Below are 18,545 nucleotides of genomic sequence, written 5' to 3'. Positions count from 1 at the left end.
TGATCCTGGGTTAGCCACCAACGTAGTGAGTCTCTGGTCTCCTGATCTACTTGGATCACTGGAGACAAGTCTGTATAGTCCCCATTCCACTGTTTGAGCATGCACAGTTGTAATGGTCTTAGATGAATTCGCGCAAAAGGAACTATGTCCATTGCTGCAACCATTAATCCTACTACTTCCATGCACTGAACTATGGAAGGTCGAGGAACCGAGTGAAGAACTTGACAAGCGTTTAGAAGCTTTGACTTTCTGACATCTGTCAGGAAAATCTTCATTTCTAACGAATCTATTATTGTCCCCAAGAAGGGGACTCTTGTCGACGGAGGAACTTTTTTCTATGTTCACCTTCCAGCCGTGAGAACTGAGAAAGGCCAGAACGATGTCTGTGTGAGCCTTTGTCCTTGAAAGAGACGACGCTTGTATCAGAATGTCGTCCAAGTACGGTGCCACTGCAATGCCCCTTGGTCTTAGAACCGCTAGAAGGGCTCCGAGTACCTTTGTGAAAATCCTTGGAGCCGTGGCTAGCCCGAATGGGAGAGCCACAAACTGGTAATGTTTGTCCAGAAAGGCGAACCTTAGGAACTGGTGATGATCTTTGTGGATAGGAATATGTAGATACGCATCCTTTAAATCCACGGTAGTCATAAATTGACCCTCCTGGATTGAGGGTAAGATCGTTCGGATAGTTTCCATTTTGAACGATGGTACTTTGAGAAATTTGTTTAGAATCTTTAAATTTTAAACAGGGCACACTTTATTACTGAATATGTGAAAAACAATGAAGGAATTGTTCAAATTTTACCAAATTTTCACCACAGTGTCTTAAAGCATTCAAAGTATTGCACCCAAATTTTCAGTGCTTTAACCCTTAAAATGAAGAAACCAGAGCCGGTTACAGTTTTAACCCCTCTACAGTCCCAGCTACAGCCTTTGCTGCGACTTTACCAAACCCAGGGGGGAATACGATACCAAATGAAGCCTTCTAGGAACCTTTTCAACTACTTTCAGATCCACACACATGCAGCTGCATGTCCTGCTCTCAAAAGTAACTGCGCAGTAATGGCGCGAAAATGAGGCTCAGCCTACTACAGTGAAGGCCCTTCCTGACTGAAAAGGTGTCTAAACCAGTGCCTGACGTTAAAAAACGTTCCCCAAAGTTTATAAGTGTGAAATTCAACCTCAATCTGTATAAAATGCCCAAATAAAGCAATCAATCTTGCCCATAAGTGTCTACCAGTTTTATAGCCCATATTAAGCCCTTTATTCTGTTTGAGACTAAGAAAATGGCTTACCGGTCCCCATGAGGGGAAATGACAGCCTTCCAGCATTACACAGTCTTGTTAGAAATATGGCTAGTCATACCTTAAGCAGAAAAGTCTGCTAACTGTTTCCCCCAACTGAAGTTATTTCATCTCAACAGTCCTATGTGGAAACAGCAAACGATTTTAGTTACTGCTGCTAAAATCATATTCCTCTCACAAACAGAACTCTTCATCTTTTTCTGTTTCAGAGTAAATAGTATACCAGCACTATTTTAAAATAAACTCTTGATAGTAGAATAAAAAACTACAACTAAACACCACATACTCTTAACCATCTCCGTGGAGATGTTGCCTGTGCAACGGCAAAGAGAATGACTGGGGTGGGCGGAGCCTAGGAGGGACTATATGGACAGCTTTTGCTGTACTCTTTGCCATTTCCTGTTGGGGAAGAGATATTCCCACAAGTTATGGATGACGCCGTGGACCGGACACACCAATGTTGGAGAAAATGCATCAAATATTAAAACAAAATCAAAGACAAGAAAACAATAATGATACCTTAAATTAACTGTGGCATAGCTTCACTACACGTTTGAGTACAGCTAGACATAAGAGCAAATAATCTAGAGATCTAGGAACAACTACCTGAAAATAAATATGCCCACTTCTCTATGATTTAATCCATGAGGGAAATGCTAAAGTCTATACATACCTGAAGAAACTCCTCAGGGATTGATTTAGCATGCTGGGGGGTCCTGTGCACAACAAAACAAACAAAAGGCCATAGGAAGCAGAGGTTAAGGGGTGGCTAGACACTTGCAAAAGAGAGCATGCTATACTGAGAGATGTCAAAATTTTCTTCAAGACTACTTCAAGCATGCATAAAGTATTCCCCACTTGTTACCTGAATATCACGTCACCATGTGAGTATGAGAACACAAAGTGCTGTGGGGTGAGGAAAAGTTGTTGGCTTGTAGTAAAAAATTAAAACACCAATGGAGTGTTGCAATTATTTTGAAACTTTATTTGAATAATAAATGGTTTTGATTACAACCACCCATCAATAAGACAAGTGTCCTGAAAATGACATTTTATTTAGATAAACAGGATTTGAAATATATTACACTATAGATGCTTAGCACTGAATATTCTAAACAAAATAATGGTGGTGCCTTTTCCCCATTAGTTGGACACGCAATGGAAAAATATTCAGCCCACCCATAAGCAGAGCCAAATGCTTTATTTATTCCGGAGGAGATGTACAACTTTCTCAACAATGTCAAAATCTGTGAACTTACAGAAAGGGAATGAATGACTGAGGGAATAGGCAGAGTGGGACCTAGCCAAAAAAAATCAACTTTCTGTATATTCACTGAGGGCAAAGCGGTCTCAATTGGTAATTTTCCTGACATTGAGAGCCACAGAAAATTAACTGTTAGTGAAAATAAAGTGAAATTTAATGAAAAAACAAATATTCCTACATACCGTATTGCTTCAGCCATTTTAGTGCTCTCACGCTTTTTGTCATCTGTCAAACGTCGAATAAAATAAATAAAATCAAGACCACAGCAGAAGACACTACCAACAGCACTGAAGAGAACAAGTTTGCTGTCATCTGCAGCTGCAGTATTTAGGGCACCTTGAACTTCTTTCATTACCTAAAAAAAAAAAAAGTGTTAAAAATGTTTTATTTAAAACAGTAACAAAAGCTAAACTACTGGACATTATTACATTGAGAATACAAAACACTAATAAATATACAACATAAATACATCAGTTTACACTGACTAATGGGGCAACATCAGTACTTCTCAACAAGTTGGTTTTCTTATATACACAGTACCAGTGCAAATAATTCTGTACTGTACTAATGGAGTTATGTTCTCAACTGAGAGGGTTGCGCATGCATCCTGAAAGCTAAATTACAGACCATTAAATTTGATCAGGCAGCTGGACCTATTTATTTCAAGGGCAGTATTCAAAAGAAGAAATCCTGAAATGATTAACTGTTTGCGTATTATAACAACCTTCATAGGAAAAATTGCCTAAAGTACCTGAGAATTTTAAGTATTTTTGCCATTACTCAGTTTAAACAGAAATAGAGCTTTTTTTAAATTTACCTATGAAAACTATATATTTTTAAAGTAGACAACCTGAGGTATTGATCTAGGCCAATGGCCAATTTTGGTGTGTTTAATGCCACTATTTGGCCGCCAAATACATTCATATTTTAAAAATTGTTAACTTTTCGCAAACTTTGGGTTTCTCACTGAAGTTATTTACACACAACTACTGCTGTCATAACACAAATGGTCGTAAACGCTTCTCGGGGTCCCCTTTATTCAGAAACAGCAGACATGCATGGCTTTGCCTTTGGTTTTTGACAACTAGAAGGCTGCTAACTGCACCACAATATTGAATTTCCTGGCAGCAAGGTGGTTAATTTTTGCTGTAATGTAGTAATGACCCTCCCACCCCCTGATCCTTCCTAAGCAGCTCTTTTCCTTCCTCTCTCCCCACTGGTTAACACCATCTTAGGTACTGGCAGACAGCCTGCCAGAATGCAGTCACATTTTTTTTTCTTTTTTTTATACTTACCTGTTAAATGACTTTCTTTCATGGTGGTAAGAGTCCACGATCCCTTACTCATGGGAATTACTTCTCTAGCGCTAGGAGGGGCAAAGAGAGCAAACCCCAAGAGCTCTAAATAAAACCTCCCATCTCACACGTACCTCAGTCTAACGAATAGCCAAGTAAGTGAGGTAAAAAAAGGATCAAGAGCTATAAATGGAGCAGGGAAAAAATAAAAAAAGTGCTAAAAAACAAACAAATCAACCCTAAGAAAAGAGTGTGTGCATGTGGGGGGCTCATGGACTCTCATCAACATGAAAGCAAGGAATTTTTCAGATAAGTATAAATTATGTTTTCTTTCATACAGGTGGTGAGAGTCCACTATCCCTTACTAATGGTAAAGAATACCCAAGCTGTGGAAGTCCACAAATAATAACAAAAGGGAGGGATTTAAAAAACCGCTTTTTCACTGAGAAAAAAAATCCACAACCCCACAAAATAATTTTTTTTAGAATGCAATTAAAAAAACAGATACAAGTCTCAAGCAGAGACCACTGCATGCAGGACCATTCTACCAAAGGCTTCAGATGAAGAAAAAACATAAAAAATTTAAAATTTAGTGAAAGTATGCAAAGACCAAGTAGCTGCTTTGCAAATCTGATCAACTGAAGCTTCATTCTTGAAAGCAAAAGAAGTGGCAACTGACCTAATAGAATGAGCTGTAATCCGCAGGAGAGGCCTGCCTTCAAATAAGTCTTGTGAATCAGACACTTCAACTAAGAGGCAACAGCAGAGGATTTCTAGCCTTTCTGAGAACAAGAAAAAAGAACCAACAGACTATTCCTGAAATCCTTAGTGGCATCAACATTATATGTCAATGCCCTGACAACATCCAAATAATGCAAGGATCATTTCAAATTATTCTCATGATTGGGACACAAACAATCTGTTACGCCTAGATTTAGAGTTCTGCGTTAGCCGTCAAAACCAGCGTTAAGGGCTCCTAACGCTGCTTTTTACCGCCCGCTGGTATTTAGAGTCAGTCAGGAAAGGGTCTAACGCTCACTTTCCAGCCGCGACTTTTCCATACCGCAGGTCCCCTTATGCCAATTGCGTATCCTATCTTTTCAATGGGATCTTCCTAACGCCGGTATTTAGAGTCTTGGCTGAAGTGAGCGTTAGAACTCTAACGACAAAACTCCAGCCGCAGAAAAAAAGTCAGGAGTTAAGAGCTTTATGGGCTAACGCCGGTTTATAAAGCTCTTAACTATTGTGCTCTAAAGTACACCAACACCCATAAACTACCTACGTACCCCTAAACCGAGGCCCCCCCACATCGCCTCCACTCTAATAAAAAAATTTAACCCCTAATCTGCCGACCGCACACCCCCGCCACATACATTATCCCTATGTACCCCTAATCTGCTGCCCTAACATCGCCGACACCTACATAATATTTATTAACCCCTAATCTGACCCGCCCAACGTCGCCGCTACTTTTACCTACACTTATTAACCCCTAATCTGCCGACCGGACCTGGCCGCCACTATAATAAATGTTTTAACCCCTAAACCGCCGCACTCCCGCCTCAAAAACCCTATAATAAATAGTATTAACCCCTAATCTGCCCTCCCTGACATCTTTGACACCTAACTTCAAGTATTAACCCCTATTCTGCCGACCGGACCTCCCCGCTACTCTAATAAATGTATTAACCCCTAAAGCTAAGTCTAACCCTAACACTAACACCCCCCTAAGTTAAATATAATTTTTATCTAACGAAATAAATTAAATCTTATTAAATAAATTATTCCTATTTAAAGCTAAATACTTGCCTGTAAAATAAATCCTTATAAAGCTACAATATAACAAATAATTATATTGTAGCTATTTTAGGATTTATATTTATTTTACAGGCAACTTTGTATTTATTTTAACTAGGTGCAATAGCTATTAAATAGTTATTAACTATTTAATAGGTACCTAGTTAAAATAATAACAAAATTACCTGTAAAATAAATCCTAACCTAAGTTACAATTAAACCTAACACTACACTATCAATAAATAAATTAACTAAACTACCTACAATTAAATCAACTAAACTAAATTACAAAAAAAAACAAACACTACATTACAAAAAATAAAAAGATTACAAGAATTTTAAACTAATTACATCTACTCTAAGCCCCCTAAAAAAAATAACAAAGCCCCCCAAAATAAAAAAATGCCCTACCCTATTCTAAAATAAAAAGTTAACAGCTCTATTACCTTGCCAGCCCTTAAAAGGGCTTTTTGCGGGGCATGCCCCAAAGAAATCAGCTCTTTTGCCTGTAAAAAAAAAAAAAACATACAATACCCCCACCCCCGCCAACATTACAACCCACCACCCACATACCCCTAATCTAACCCAAACTCCCCTTAAATAAACCTAACACTACCCCCCTGAAGATTTCCCTACCTTGTATTCACCCAGCTGGGTATCACCGATCCGTCCAGAAGAGGTCCTCCAGAGGGTCTGAAGTCTTCATCCTATCCGGCCAGAAGAGGTCCTCCAGAGGCTCGGAAGTCTTCATCCAGGCGGCATCTTCTATTTTCTTCCATCCGGAGCGGGTCCATCTTGAAGCAGCCGGCGCGGATCCATCCTCTTCTAACGACGTCCTAAGTCCGAATGAAGGTTCCTTTAAATGACGTCATCCATGATGTGTCCTTCGAATTCCGATTGGCTGATAGGATTCTATCAGCCAATCGGAATTAAGGTAGGAAAAATCTGATTGGCTGATTGAATCAGCCAATCCGATTGAACTTGAATCTGATTGGCTGATTCGATCAGCCAATCAGATCTTTCCTACCTTAATTCCGATTGGCTGATAGAATCCTATCAGCCAATCAGAATTCGAGGGACGCCATCTTAGATGACGTCATTTAAAGGAACCTTCATTCGGACGTAGGACGTTGTTAGAAGAGGATGGATCCGCGCCGGCTGCTTCAAGATGGACCCGCTCCGCTCTGGATGGAAGAAGATAGAAGATGCCGTCTGGATGAAGACTTCCGAGCCTCTGGAGGACCTCTTCTGGCCGGATAGAATGAAGACTTCGGACCCTCTGGAGGACCTCTTCTGGACGGATCAGTGATACCCGGCTGGGTGAATACAAGGTAGGGAGATCTTCAGGGGGGTAGTGTTAGGTTTATTTAAGGGGAGTTTGGGTTAGATTAGGGGTATGTGGGTGGTGGGTTGTAATGGGGGGGGGGGGGTATTGTATGTTTTTTTTTTTTTTACAGGCAAAAGAGCCGATTTCTTTGGGGCATGCTCCGCAAAAAGCCCTTTTAAGGGCTGGTAAGGTAATAGAGCTGTTAACTTTTTATTTTAGAATAGGGTAGGGCATTTTTTTATTTTGGGGGGCTTTGTTATTTTTTTAGGGGGCTTAGAGAAGGTGTAATTAGTTTAAAATTCTTGTAATCTTTTTTTTATTTTTTGTAATTTAGTTTAGTTGATGTAATTGTAGGTAATTGTAGGTAGTTTAGTTAATTTATTTATTGATAGTGTTAGGTTTAATTGTAACTTAGGTTAGGATTTATTTTACAGGTAATTTTGTTATTTTAACTAGGTAGCTATTAAATAGTTAATAACTATTTAATAGCTATTGTACCTAGTTAAAATAAATACAAAGTTGCCTGTAAAATAAATATAAATCCTAAAATAGCTACAATATAATTAGATTAGGGGTTAATAAATGTAGGTAAGGTAGCGGCGACGTTGGGGGGGGCAGATTAGGGGTTAATAAATATTATGTAGGTGTCGGCGATGTTAGGGGCAGCAGATTAGAGGTACATAGGGATAATGTAGGTTGCGGCGGTGTCCGGAGCAGACGATTAGGGGTTAATAATAAAATGCAGGTGTCAGCGATAGTGGGGGTGGCAGATTAGGGGTTAATAAGTGTAAGGTTAGGGGTGTTTAAACTCGGGGTTCATTTTAGGGTGTTAGGTGCAGATTTAGGAAGTGTTTCCCCATAGGAAACAATGGGGCTGCTTTAGGAGCTGAACGCTGCTTTTTTGCAGGTGTTAGGTTTTTTTGCAGCTCAAACTGCCCCATTGTTTCCTATGGGGGAATCGTGCACGAGCACGTTTTTCCAGCTGGCCGCTACCGTAAGCAACACTGGTATTTAGAGTTGAAGTGGCGGTAAATATGCCTCTACGCTCCCTTTTTGGAGCCTAACGCAGCCCTTCAGAGAACTCTAAATACCAGCGTTATTTAAAAGGTGTGGGGGGAAAAAACACGCGTAGCTAACGCACCCCTATGGCCGCAAAACTCTAAATCTAGCCGTTAGAAAAAACAACATTAGGCAAGAAATTAAAAACTGTCCTTAAAAACGGCAGACAATTCAGAAAACTCTTCTTGTAGAAGAAATGGACATTAAACTACTTTGTTGGAAAGTGTTGTTTCTTTTGGCTAACTTATGCATAGGCTCAAAAGGAGGAGTAGCTTCCAAAAAGTAGGAAAAAACATAATTTATGCTTACCTGATAAATTCCTTTCTTCTGTTGTGTGATCAGTCCACGGGTCATCATTACTTCTGGGATATAACTCCTCCCCAACAGGAAATGCAAGAGGATTCACCCAGCAGAGCTGCATATAGCTCCTCCCCTCTACGTCAGTCCCAGTCATTCGACCAAGAATCAACGAGAAAGGAGTAACCAAGGGTGAAGTGGTGACTGGAGTATAATTTAAAAGATATCTACCTGCCTTAAAACAGGGCGGGCCGTGGACTGATCACACAACAGAAGAAAGGAATTTATCAGGTAAGCATAAATTATGTTTTCTTCTGTTATGTGTGATCAGTCCACGGGTCATCATTACTTCTGGGATACCAATACCAAAGCAAAAGTACACGGATGACGGGAGGGATAGGCAGGCTCATTATATAGAAGGAACCACTGCCTGAAGAACCTTTCTCCCAAAAATAGCCTCCGAAGAAGCAAAAGTGTCAAATTTGTAAAATTTGGAAAAAGTATGAAGCGAAGACCAAGTTGCAGCCTTGCAAATCTGTTCAACAGAGGCCTCATTCTTAAAGGCCCAAGTGGAAGCCACAGCTCTAGTGGAGTGAGCTGTAATTCTTTCAGGAGGCTGCTGTCCAGCAGTCTCATAGGCTAAACGTATTATGCTACGAAGCCAAAAAGAGAGAGAGGTAGCAGAAGCTTTTTGACCTCTCCTCTGTCCAGAGTAAACGACAAACAAGGAAGAAGTTTGGCGAAAATCTTTAGTTGCCTGCAAGTAGAACTTGAGGGCACGAACTACATCCAGATTGTGTAGAAGACGTTCCTTCTTTGAAGAAGGATTTGGACACAAGGATGGTACAACAATCTCTTGATTGATGTTCCTGTTAGTGACTACCTTAGGTAAGAACCCAGGTTTAGTACGCAGAACTACCTTGTCTGAGTGAAAAATCAGATAAGGGGAATCACAATGTAAGGCTGATAACTCAGAGACTCTTCGAGCCGAGGAAATAGCCATTAAAAACAGAACTTTCCAAGATAACATTTTTATATCAATGGAATGAAGGGGTTCAAACGGAACACCCTGTAAAACGTTAAGAACTAAGTTTAAACTCCATGGTGGAGCAACAGCTTTAAATACAGGCTTGATCCTAGCTAAAGCCTGACAAAAGGACTGGACGTCTGGATTTTCTGACAGACGTCTGTGTAACAAGATGGACAGAGCTGAAATCTGTCCCTTTAATGAACTAGCTGATAAACCCTTTTCTAAACCTTCTTGTAGAAAGGACAATATCCTAGCGATCCTAACCTTACTCCAGGAGTAACCTTTGGATTCGCACCAGTATAGGTATTTCCGCCATATTTTATGGTAAATCCTTCTGGTAACAGGCTTCCTAGCCTGAATCAGGGTATCAATAACCGACTCAGAAAAACCACGTTTTGATAAAATCAAGCGTTCAATTTCCAAGCAGTCAGCTTCAGAGAAGTTAGATTTTGATGTTTGAATGGACCCTGTATCAGAAGGTCCTGTCTTAGAGGTAGAGACCAAGGCGGACAGGATGACATGTCCACCAGATCTGCATACCAAGTCCTGCGTGGCCATGCAGGTGCTATTAGAATTACTGATGCTCTCTCCTGTTTGATTTTGGCAATCAATCGAGGAAGCAGCGGGAAGGGTGGAAACACATAAGCCATCCTGAAGTTCCAAGGTGCTGTCAAAGCATCTATCAGAACTGCTCCCGGATCCCTGGATCTGGACCCGTAGCGAGGAAGTTTGGCGTTCTGGCGAGACGCCATGAGATCTATCTCTGGTTTGCCCCAACGTCGAAGTATTTGGGCAAAGATCTCCGGATGAAGTTCCCACTCCCCCGGATGAAAAGTCTGGCGACTCAAGAAATCCGCCTCCCAGTTCTCCACTCCCGGGATGTGGATTGCTGACAGGTGGCAAGAGTGAGACTCTGCCCAGCGAATTATCTTTGATACTTCCATCATTGCTAGGGAGCTTCTTGTCCCTCCCTGATGGTTGATGTAAGCTACAGTCGTGATGTTGTCCGACTGAAACCTGATGAACCCCCGAGTTGTTAACTGGGGCCAAGCCAGAAGGGCATTGAGAACTGCTCTCAATTCCAGAATGTTTATTGGAAGGAGACTCTCCTCCTGATTCCATAGTCCCTGAGCCTTCAGAGAATTCCAGACAGCGCCCCAACCTAGTAGGCTGGCGTCTGTTGTTACAATTGTCCAGTCTGGCCTGCTGAATGGCATCCCCCTGGACAGGTGTGGCCGATGAAGCCACCATAGAAGAGAATTTCTGGTCTCTTGATTCAGATTCAGAGTAGGGGACAAATCTGAGTAATCCCCATTCCACTGACTTAGCATGCATAATTGCAGCGGTCTGAGGTGTAGACGTGCAAAAGGTACTATGTCCATTGCCGCTACCATTAAGCCGATCACCTCCATGCATTGAGCTACTGACGGGTGTTGAATGGAATGAAGGACGCGGCATGCATTTTGAAGCTTTGTTAACCTGTCTTCTGTCAGGTAAATCTTCATTTCTACAGAATCTATAAGAGTCCCCAAGAATGGAACTCTTGTGAGAGGAAAAAGAGAACTCTTCTTTTCGTTCACCTTCCATCCATGCGATCTTAGAAATGCCAGAACTAACTCTGTATGAGACTTGGCAGTTTGAAAGCTTGAAGCTTGTATTAGAATGTCGTCTAGGTACGGAGCTACCGAAATCCCTCGCGGTCTTAGTACCGCTAGAAGGGCACCCAGAACCTTTGTGAAGATTCTTGGAGCCGTAGCCAGTCCGAATGGAAGAGCTACAAACTGGTAGTGCCTGTCTAAGAAGGCAAACCTTAGGTACCGGTGATGATCTTTGTGGATCGGTATGTGAAGGTAAGCATCCTTTAAATCCACTGTGGTCATGTACTGACCCTCTTGGATCATGGGTAAGATTGTCCGAATAGTTTCCATTTTGAACGATGGAACTCTTAGGAATTTGTTTAGAATCTTTAAATCTAAGATTGGCCTGAAAGTTCCCTCTTTTTTGGGAACCACAAACAGGTTTGAGTAGAACCCTTGTCCTTGTTCCGACCGTGGAACCGGATGGATCACTCCCATTAATAACAGATCTTGTACGCAGCGTAGAAACGCTTCTTTCTTTATCTGGTTTGTTGACAACCTTGACAGATGAAATCTCCCTCTTGGGGGAGATAATTTGAAGTCTAGAAGGTATCCCTGAGATATGATCTCTAGAGCCCAGGGATCCTGAACATCTCTTGCCCAGGCCTGGGCAAAGAGAGAGAGTCTGCCCCCCACTAGATCCGGTCCCGGATCGGGGGCTCTCGGTTCATGCTGTCTTTGGGGCAGCAGCAGGTTTCCTGGCCTGCTTGCTCTTGTTCCAGGACTGGTTAGGCTTCCAGCCTTGCCTGTAACGAGCAACAGCTCCTTCCTGTTTTGGTGCAGTGGAGGTTGATGCTGCTCCTGTTTTGAAATTCCGAAAGGGACGAAAATTAGACTGTCTAGCCTTAGCTTTGGCTTTGTCTTGAGGTAGGGCGTGGCCCTTACCACCTGTAATGTCAGCGATAATTTCTTTCAAAACGGGCCCAAATAAAGACTGCCCCTTGAAAGGTATATTAAGTAATTTGGACTTAGAAGTCACATCAGCTGACCAGGATTTTAGCCACAGCGCCCTACGTGCCTGTATGGCGAATCCTGAGTTCTTAGCCGTGAGTTTAGTTAAATGTACTACGGCCTCCGAAATGAAAGAATTAGCTAGTTTAAGGACTCTAAGCCTGTCCGTAATGTCGTCTAGCGTAGATGAACTAAGGTTCTCTTCCAGCGACTCAATCCAAAATGCTGCCGCAGCCGTAATCGGCGCGATACATGCAAGGGGTTGTAATATAAAACCTTGTTGAACAAACATTTTCTTAAGGTAACCCTCTAACTTTTTATCCATTGGATCTGAAAAAGCACAGCTATCCTCCACCGGGATAGTGGTACGCTTAGCTAAAGTAGAAACTGCTCCCTCCACCTTGGGGACCGTCTGCCATAAGTCCCTAGTGGTGGCGTCTATTGGGAACATCTTTCTAAATATTGGAGGGGGTGAGAACGGCACACCGGGTCTATCCCACTCCTTAGTAACAATTTCAGTTAGTCTCTTAGGTATAGGAAAAACGTCAGTACTCGCCGGTACCGCAAAGTATTTATCCAACCTACACAGTTTCTCTGGTATTGCAACGGTGTTACAATCGTTAAGAGCTGCTAAGACCTCCCCTAGTAATACACGGAGGTTCTCCAATTTAAATTTAAAATTTGAAATATCTGAGTCCAATTTGTTTGGATCAGAACCGTCACCCACAGAATGAAGCTCTCCGTCCTCATGCTCTGCGAGCTGTGACGCAGTATCAGACATGGCCCTAGCATTGTCAGCGCACTCTGTTCTCACCCCAGAGTGATCACGCTTGCCTCTTAGTTCTGGTAATTTAGACAAAACTTCAGTCATAACAGTAGCCATATCTTGTAATGTTATCTGTAATGGCCGCCCAGATGTACTAGGCGCCATAATATCACGCACCTCCCGGGCGGGAGATGCAGGTACTGCCGCGTGAGGCGAGTTAGTCGGCATAACTCTCCCCTCGCTGTTTGGTGAAATTTGTTCACATTGTACAGATTGACTTTTATTTAAAGTAGCATCAATACAGTTAGTACATAAATTTCTATTGGGCTCCACCTTGGCATTGGAACAAATGACACAGATATCTTCCTCTGAGTCAGACATGTTTAACACACTAGCAAAAAACTTACAACTTGGTTATAATCTTTTTTATCAAAAAAATACTGTGCCTCAAAGAGGTACTAAACGATTAAATAACAGTTGAAATAATGAACTGAAAAACAGTTATAGCATCAAACTTTAAAACAACACAACTCTTAGCAAAGGTTTGTTCCCATTAGTAAAATAACAATAATTAAATTTGACATAAAAAGTACAAAGCAACGTTTTTATGCACAGTCACTATAAGAATTCTCACAGCTCTGCTGAGAGAAGTTACCTCCCTTCAAAGAAGTTTGAAGACCCCTGAGATCTGTCAGAGATGAACCGGATCATGCAGGAAAAATAAAAGTGACTGACTGGAATTTTTTGATGCGTAGTAAAGAGCGCCAAAAACGGCCCCTCCCTCTCCCACACAGCAGTGAAGAGAAACGAAACTGTCACAATTACAAGCAAAAAAACTGCCAAGTGGAAAATAATGCCCAAATATCTATTCACACAGTACCTCAGCAATGTAAACGATTTTACATTCCAGCAAAAAACGTTTAACATGATAAATAGTTATTAAAAGTATTAGTGACCTTTAGCAGAGTAGTTCCGGAGAAATACCATCCCCAGAATACTGAAGTGTATACATACATGTCATTTTAACGGTATGGCAGGATTTTCTCATCAATTCCATTCAGAAAATAAAAACTGCTACATACCTCAATGCAGATTCATCTGCCCGCTGTCCCCTGATCTGAAGCCTTTACCTCCCTCAGATGGCCGAGAACAGCAATATGATCTTAACTACTCCGGTTAAAATCATAGTAAAAAACTCTGGCAGATTCTTCCTCAAACTCTGCCAGAGAAGTAATAACACGCTCCGGTGCTATTGTAAAATAACAAACTTTTGATTGAAGTCATAAAAACTAAGTATAATCACCATAGTCCTCTCACACATCCTATCTAGTCGTTGGGTGCAAGAGAATGACTGGGACTGACGTAGAGGGGAGGAGCTATATGCAGCTCTGCTGGGTGAATCCTCTTGCATTTCCTGTTGGGGAGGAGTTATATCCCAGAAGTAATGATGACCCGTGGACTGATCACACATAACAGAAGAAAAGTAAATTTATGCTTACCTAATAAAAAAAAAATTATGCTTACCTGATAAATTTATTTCTCTTGTGGTGTATCCTGTCCACGGATTCATCCATTACATGTGGGATATTCTCCTTCCCAACAGGAAGCTGCAAGAGGATCACCCACAGCAGAGCTGTCTATATAGCTCCTCCCCTAACTGCCACCTCCAGGCATTCGACCGAAGACAAGCAAGAGAAAGGAGAAACTATAGGGTGCAGTGGTGACTGTAGTTTAAAAAAATAAAAAAACACCTGCCTTAAAATGAAAGGGCGGGCCATGGACTGGATACACCACAAGAGAAAGAAATTTATCAGGTAAGCATAAATTTTGTTTTCTCTTGTAAGGTGTATCCAGTCCACGGATTCATCCATTACTTGTGGGATACCAATACCAAAGCTATAGGACACGGATGAAGGGAGGGACAAGGCAGGCGCTTAAACGGAGGGCACCACTGCCTGTAAGACCTTTCTACCAAAAACAGCCTCCGAAGAAGCAAAAGTATCAAATTTGTAGAATTTAGAAAAGGTATGAAGCGAAGACCAAGTCGCCGCCTTACAAATCTGTTCAACAGAAGCCTCATTTTTAAAAGCCCATGTGGAAGCTACTGCTCTCAGGAGGCTGCTGGCCAGCAGTCTCGTAAGCAAAGCGGATTATGCTTCTTAAACAAAAAGAAAGAGAAGTTGCTGAAGCCTTTTGGCCTCTCCTCTGTCCAGAGTAAACCACAAACAAAGCAGATGTTTGATGAAAATCTTTAGTGGCTTGTAAATAGAATTTTAAAAAGAACGGACCACATCAAGATTGTGTAATAGACGTTCCTTCTTTGAAGAAGGATTAGGACATAGTGAAGGAACAACAATCTCCTGATTGATATTCTTATTAGATACCACCTTAGGAAGAAACCCGGGTTTGGTACGCAACACTACCTTATCAGCATGGAAAATGAGATAAGGAGAATCACATTGTAAAGCCGATAACTCCGAAACTCGTCGAGCCGAGGAGATAGCTACCAAAAACAGAACTTTCCAAGACAACAGCTTGATATCTATGGAATGCAAAGGTTCAAACGGAACCCCTTGAAGAACTTTAAGAACTAAATTTAGACTCCATGGTGGAGCAACAAGTTTAAACACAGGCTTGATTCTAACTAAAGCCTGGCAAAACGCCTGAACGTCTGGAGTATTAGCCAGACGCTTGTGCAAAAGAATAGACAGAGCAGAAATCTGTCCCTTTAAGAAACTAGCCGACAATCCCTTCTCCAATCCTTCTTGGAGAAAAGATAATATTCTAGGAATCCTGACCTTACTCCATGAGTAACCCTCATGAAGATATTTACACCATATCTTATGATAGATTTTCCTGGTAACCGGCTTTCGAGCCTGAATTAAGGTATCAATGACCGATTCAGAGAAACCACGCTTTGATAAAATCAAGCGTTCAATCTCCAAGCAGTCAGACGCAGAGAAATTAGGTTTGGATGGTTGAAAGGACCCTGAAGTAGAAGGTCCTGCCTCAGCGGCAGGGTCCATGGTGGACAGGATGACATGTCCACCAGGTCTGCATACCAAGTCCTGCGTGGCCACGCAGGTGCTATCAAAATCACTGAAGCTCTCTCCTGCTTGATCTTGGCAATCAGACGAGGGAGCAGAGGAAACGGTGGAAACACATAAGCCAGGTTGAAGGACCAAGGCGCTGCTAGAGCATCTATCAGCATTGCCTTGGGGTCCCTGGACCTGGTCCCGTAACAAGGAAGCTTGGCGTTCTGGCGAGACGCCATGAGATCCAGTTATGGTTTGCCCCAAAGTTGAATCAACTGTGCAAATACCTCTGGATGGAGTTCCCACTCTCCCGGATGAAAAGTCTGCCGACTTAGAAAATCTGCCTCCCAGTTCTCGACTCCTGGGATATGGATAGCAGATATATGGCAAGAGTGAACCTCTGCCCATAGAATTATTTTTGAAACCTCCAACATTGCTAGGGAACTCCTTGTTCCCCCCTGATGGTTGATGTAGGCTACAGTCTTGATATTGTCCGACTGAAATCTGATGAACCTGACCCCAGCTAGCTGAGGCCACGCCTGAAGAGCATTGAAAAATCGCTCTTAGTTCCAGAATGTTTATCGGAAGGAGTGCCTCGTCCTGAGTCCACGAGCCCTGAGCCTGCAGGGAGTTCCAGACTGCACCCCAGCCCAGAAAGCTGGCATCTGTCGTTACTATAGTCCAATCTGGCCTGCGGAAGCTCATCCCCTTGGACAGATGGACCTGAGATAGCCACCAGAGAAGAGAATCCCTGGTTTCTTGATACAGATTTAGTAGAGGGGACAAATCTGTGTAATCCCCATTACACTGACTGAGCATGCAAAGTTGCAGCGGTCTGAGATGTAGGCGGGCAAACGGTACTATGTCCATTGCCGCTACCATTAACATCTTTTTAAAAAAAATTCAGAAAACCTCTTAGGGATTGGAAAAACATCAGTGTAAGTAGGTACTACATAGTATTTATCCAATCTACATCATTTCTCTGGGACTACAATAGCGTCACAGTCGTCCAGAGTCGCTAAGACCTCCCTGAGCAATATGCAGAGGTGTTCAAGCTTAAATTTAAATGTAGACATATCAGAATAAGGTTGAAGTGTCTTCCCTGAATCAGAAAAATTACCCACAGATTGAAGCTCCCCTGCTTCGGCTTCAGTACATTGTGAGGGTGTATCAGACATAGCCACTAAAGCGTCAGAGAGCTCTGTATTTATTCAAGTCCCAGAGCTGTCTTGCTTTCCTTGTAATCCTGGCAGTTTAGATAATACCTCTGTAATGGTATGATTCATAACTGCCGCCATGTCTTGTAAGGTATACGCAATGGGCGCGCTAGATGTACTTGGCGTCCCCTGAGCGGGATTTATAGGTTCTGACACGTGGGGAGAGTTAGACGGCATAACTTCCTCCTTGTCAATTTCTTCTGGTGATAAATTCTTTAAAGCCAGAATAGGGTCTTTGTAATCTATAGTAAAATTAGTGCATTTGGTACACATTCTAAGAGGGGGTTCCACAATGGCTTCTAAACATAATGAACAATGAGTTTCCTCTATGTCAGACATGTTTAAACAGACTAGTAATTAGACCAGCAAGCTTGGAAAACACTTTAATAACTGTGAACAAGCAAAAAATAAAAACGGTACTGTGCCTTTAAGAGAAAAAAATAATCACAAACTGCAAAACAGTGAAAAATGCAGTAAATTCTACGAAATTTTTACAGTGTGTATAATAGACTGAAATAGCATTGCACCCACTTGCAAATGGTTGATTAACCCCTTAGTTTCAAAACCGGATAAAAAAAACGATATAACCGTTTTTAAACAGTCACAACCAACTGCCACAGCTCTACTGTGGCTCCTACCTGCCCATAAAACGACTTTGGAAGGCACAAAAACCCTTTAGAGGGGTCCTATATGACAGGGGACTCCTTCAGGGAAGTTGGATGTCTCAAGCTGCAAAAACTCCTGTGCAATTAGGGCGCGAAAATAGGCCCCTCCTAACATATACTCACAGTGAGAGGGCCTTAAAAAACTATCCCTAGGAAAAATCTAGTCAGCCATGTGGAAAAACTGGGCCCCAGAATAAAGTTTTATCACCATTTGTACTAAACGTTTATATACATCAAGCAAACGTTCTATCTATTAAGTAATGAGAGCAAATAACAAGAATATTACCCTTTACAGCAAGCATGATACCAGTCGTTATTAAATCACTGTAATCAGGCTTACCTTAAATAAATCAGGCACTGTCAGCATTTTCTAGCTTATCATCTCTCTAGAAAAATTTAAAACTGAACATACCTCAGGGCAGGTAATCCTGCATGCCATTCCCCCAGCTGAAGTTACCCATCTCTTCAGTTATGTGTGGGAACAGCAGTGGACCTTAGTTACAAACCGCTAAGATCATCAAAAACCTCAAGCAGACTCTTCTTCTACTTTCTGCCTGAGGCCAAAATAGTACAACTCCGGTACCATTTGAAAATAATAAACTTTTGATTGAAGATAAACTACATTAAATCACCACACATCTCTTGATACTTCCCTTGTCGAGAGCTGCAAGAGAATGACTGGAGGTGGCAGTTAGGGGAGGAGCTATATAGACAGCTCTGCTGTGGGTAATTCTCTTGCAGCTCCCTGTTGGGAAGGAGAATATCCCACAAGTAATGGATGAATCCGTTGACTGGATACACCTTACAAGAGAAATTAATTTCTTTTACGATATGACAAGTCCACGGATTTCATCCTTACTTGTGGGATATTAACCTCCTGATAACAGGAAGTGGCAAAGAGCAC

General features: G+C 41.8%; 1 protein-coding gene across 1 annotated transcript in view; it reads right to left on the bottom strand.

The window, feature by feature from the left end:
• The window catches only part of CDYL (chromodomain Y like), a 484,963-nt gene that overhangs the window by 185,869 nt on the left and 280,549 nt on the right, over positions 1 to 18,545 (bottom strand). Inside the window, exons 4-5 of the mRNA XM_053715829.1 lie at positions 2,748 to 2,920; positions 1,975 to 2,017 (exon numbers count right to left, since the gene is read on the bottom strand). Of these exons, the coding sequence (XP_053571804.1) occupies positions 1,975 to 2,017; positions 2,748 to 2,920 (216 nt within the window). The remainder of the gene's footprint in view (positions 1 to 1,974; positions 2,018 to 2,747; positions 2,921 to 18,545) is intronic.

The sequence above is a fragment of the Bombina bombina genome, chromosome 5 (genome assembly GCF_027579735.1).
Source record: "Bombina bombina isolate aBomBom1 chromosome 5, aBomBom1.pri, whole genome shotgun sequence".
NCBI classification, from domain to species: domain Eukaryota; kingdom Metazoa; phylum Chordata; class Amphibia; order Anura; family Bombinatoridae; genus Bombina; species Bombina bombina.
The sequence above is the reverse complement of the archived record's forward strand: the minus strand, read 5'-3'. Positions and strand labels throughout refer to the sequence as shown.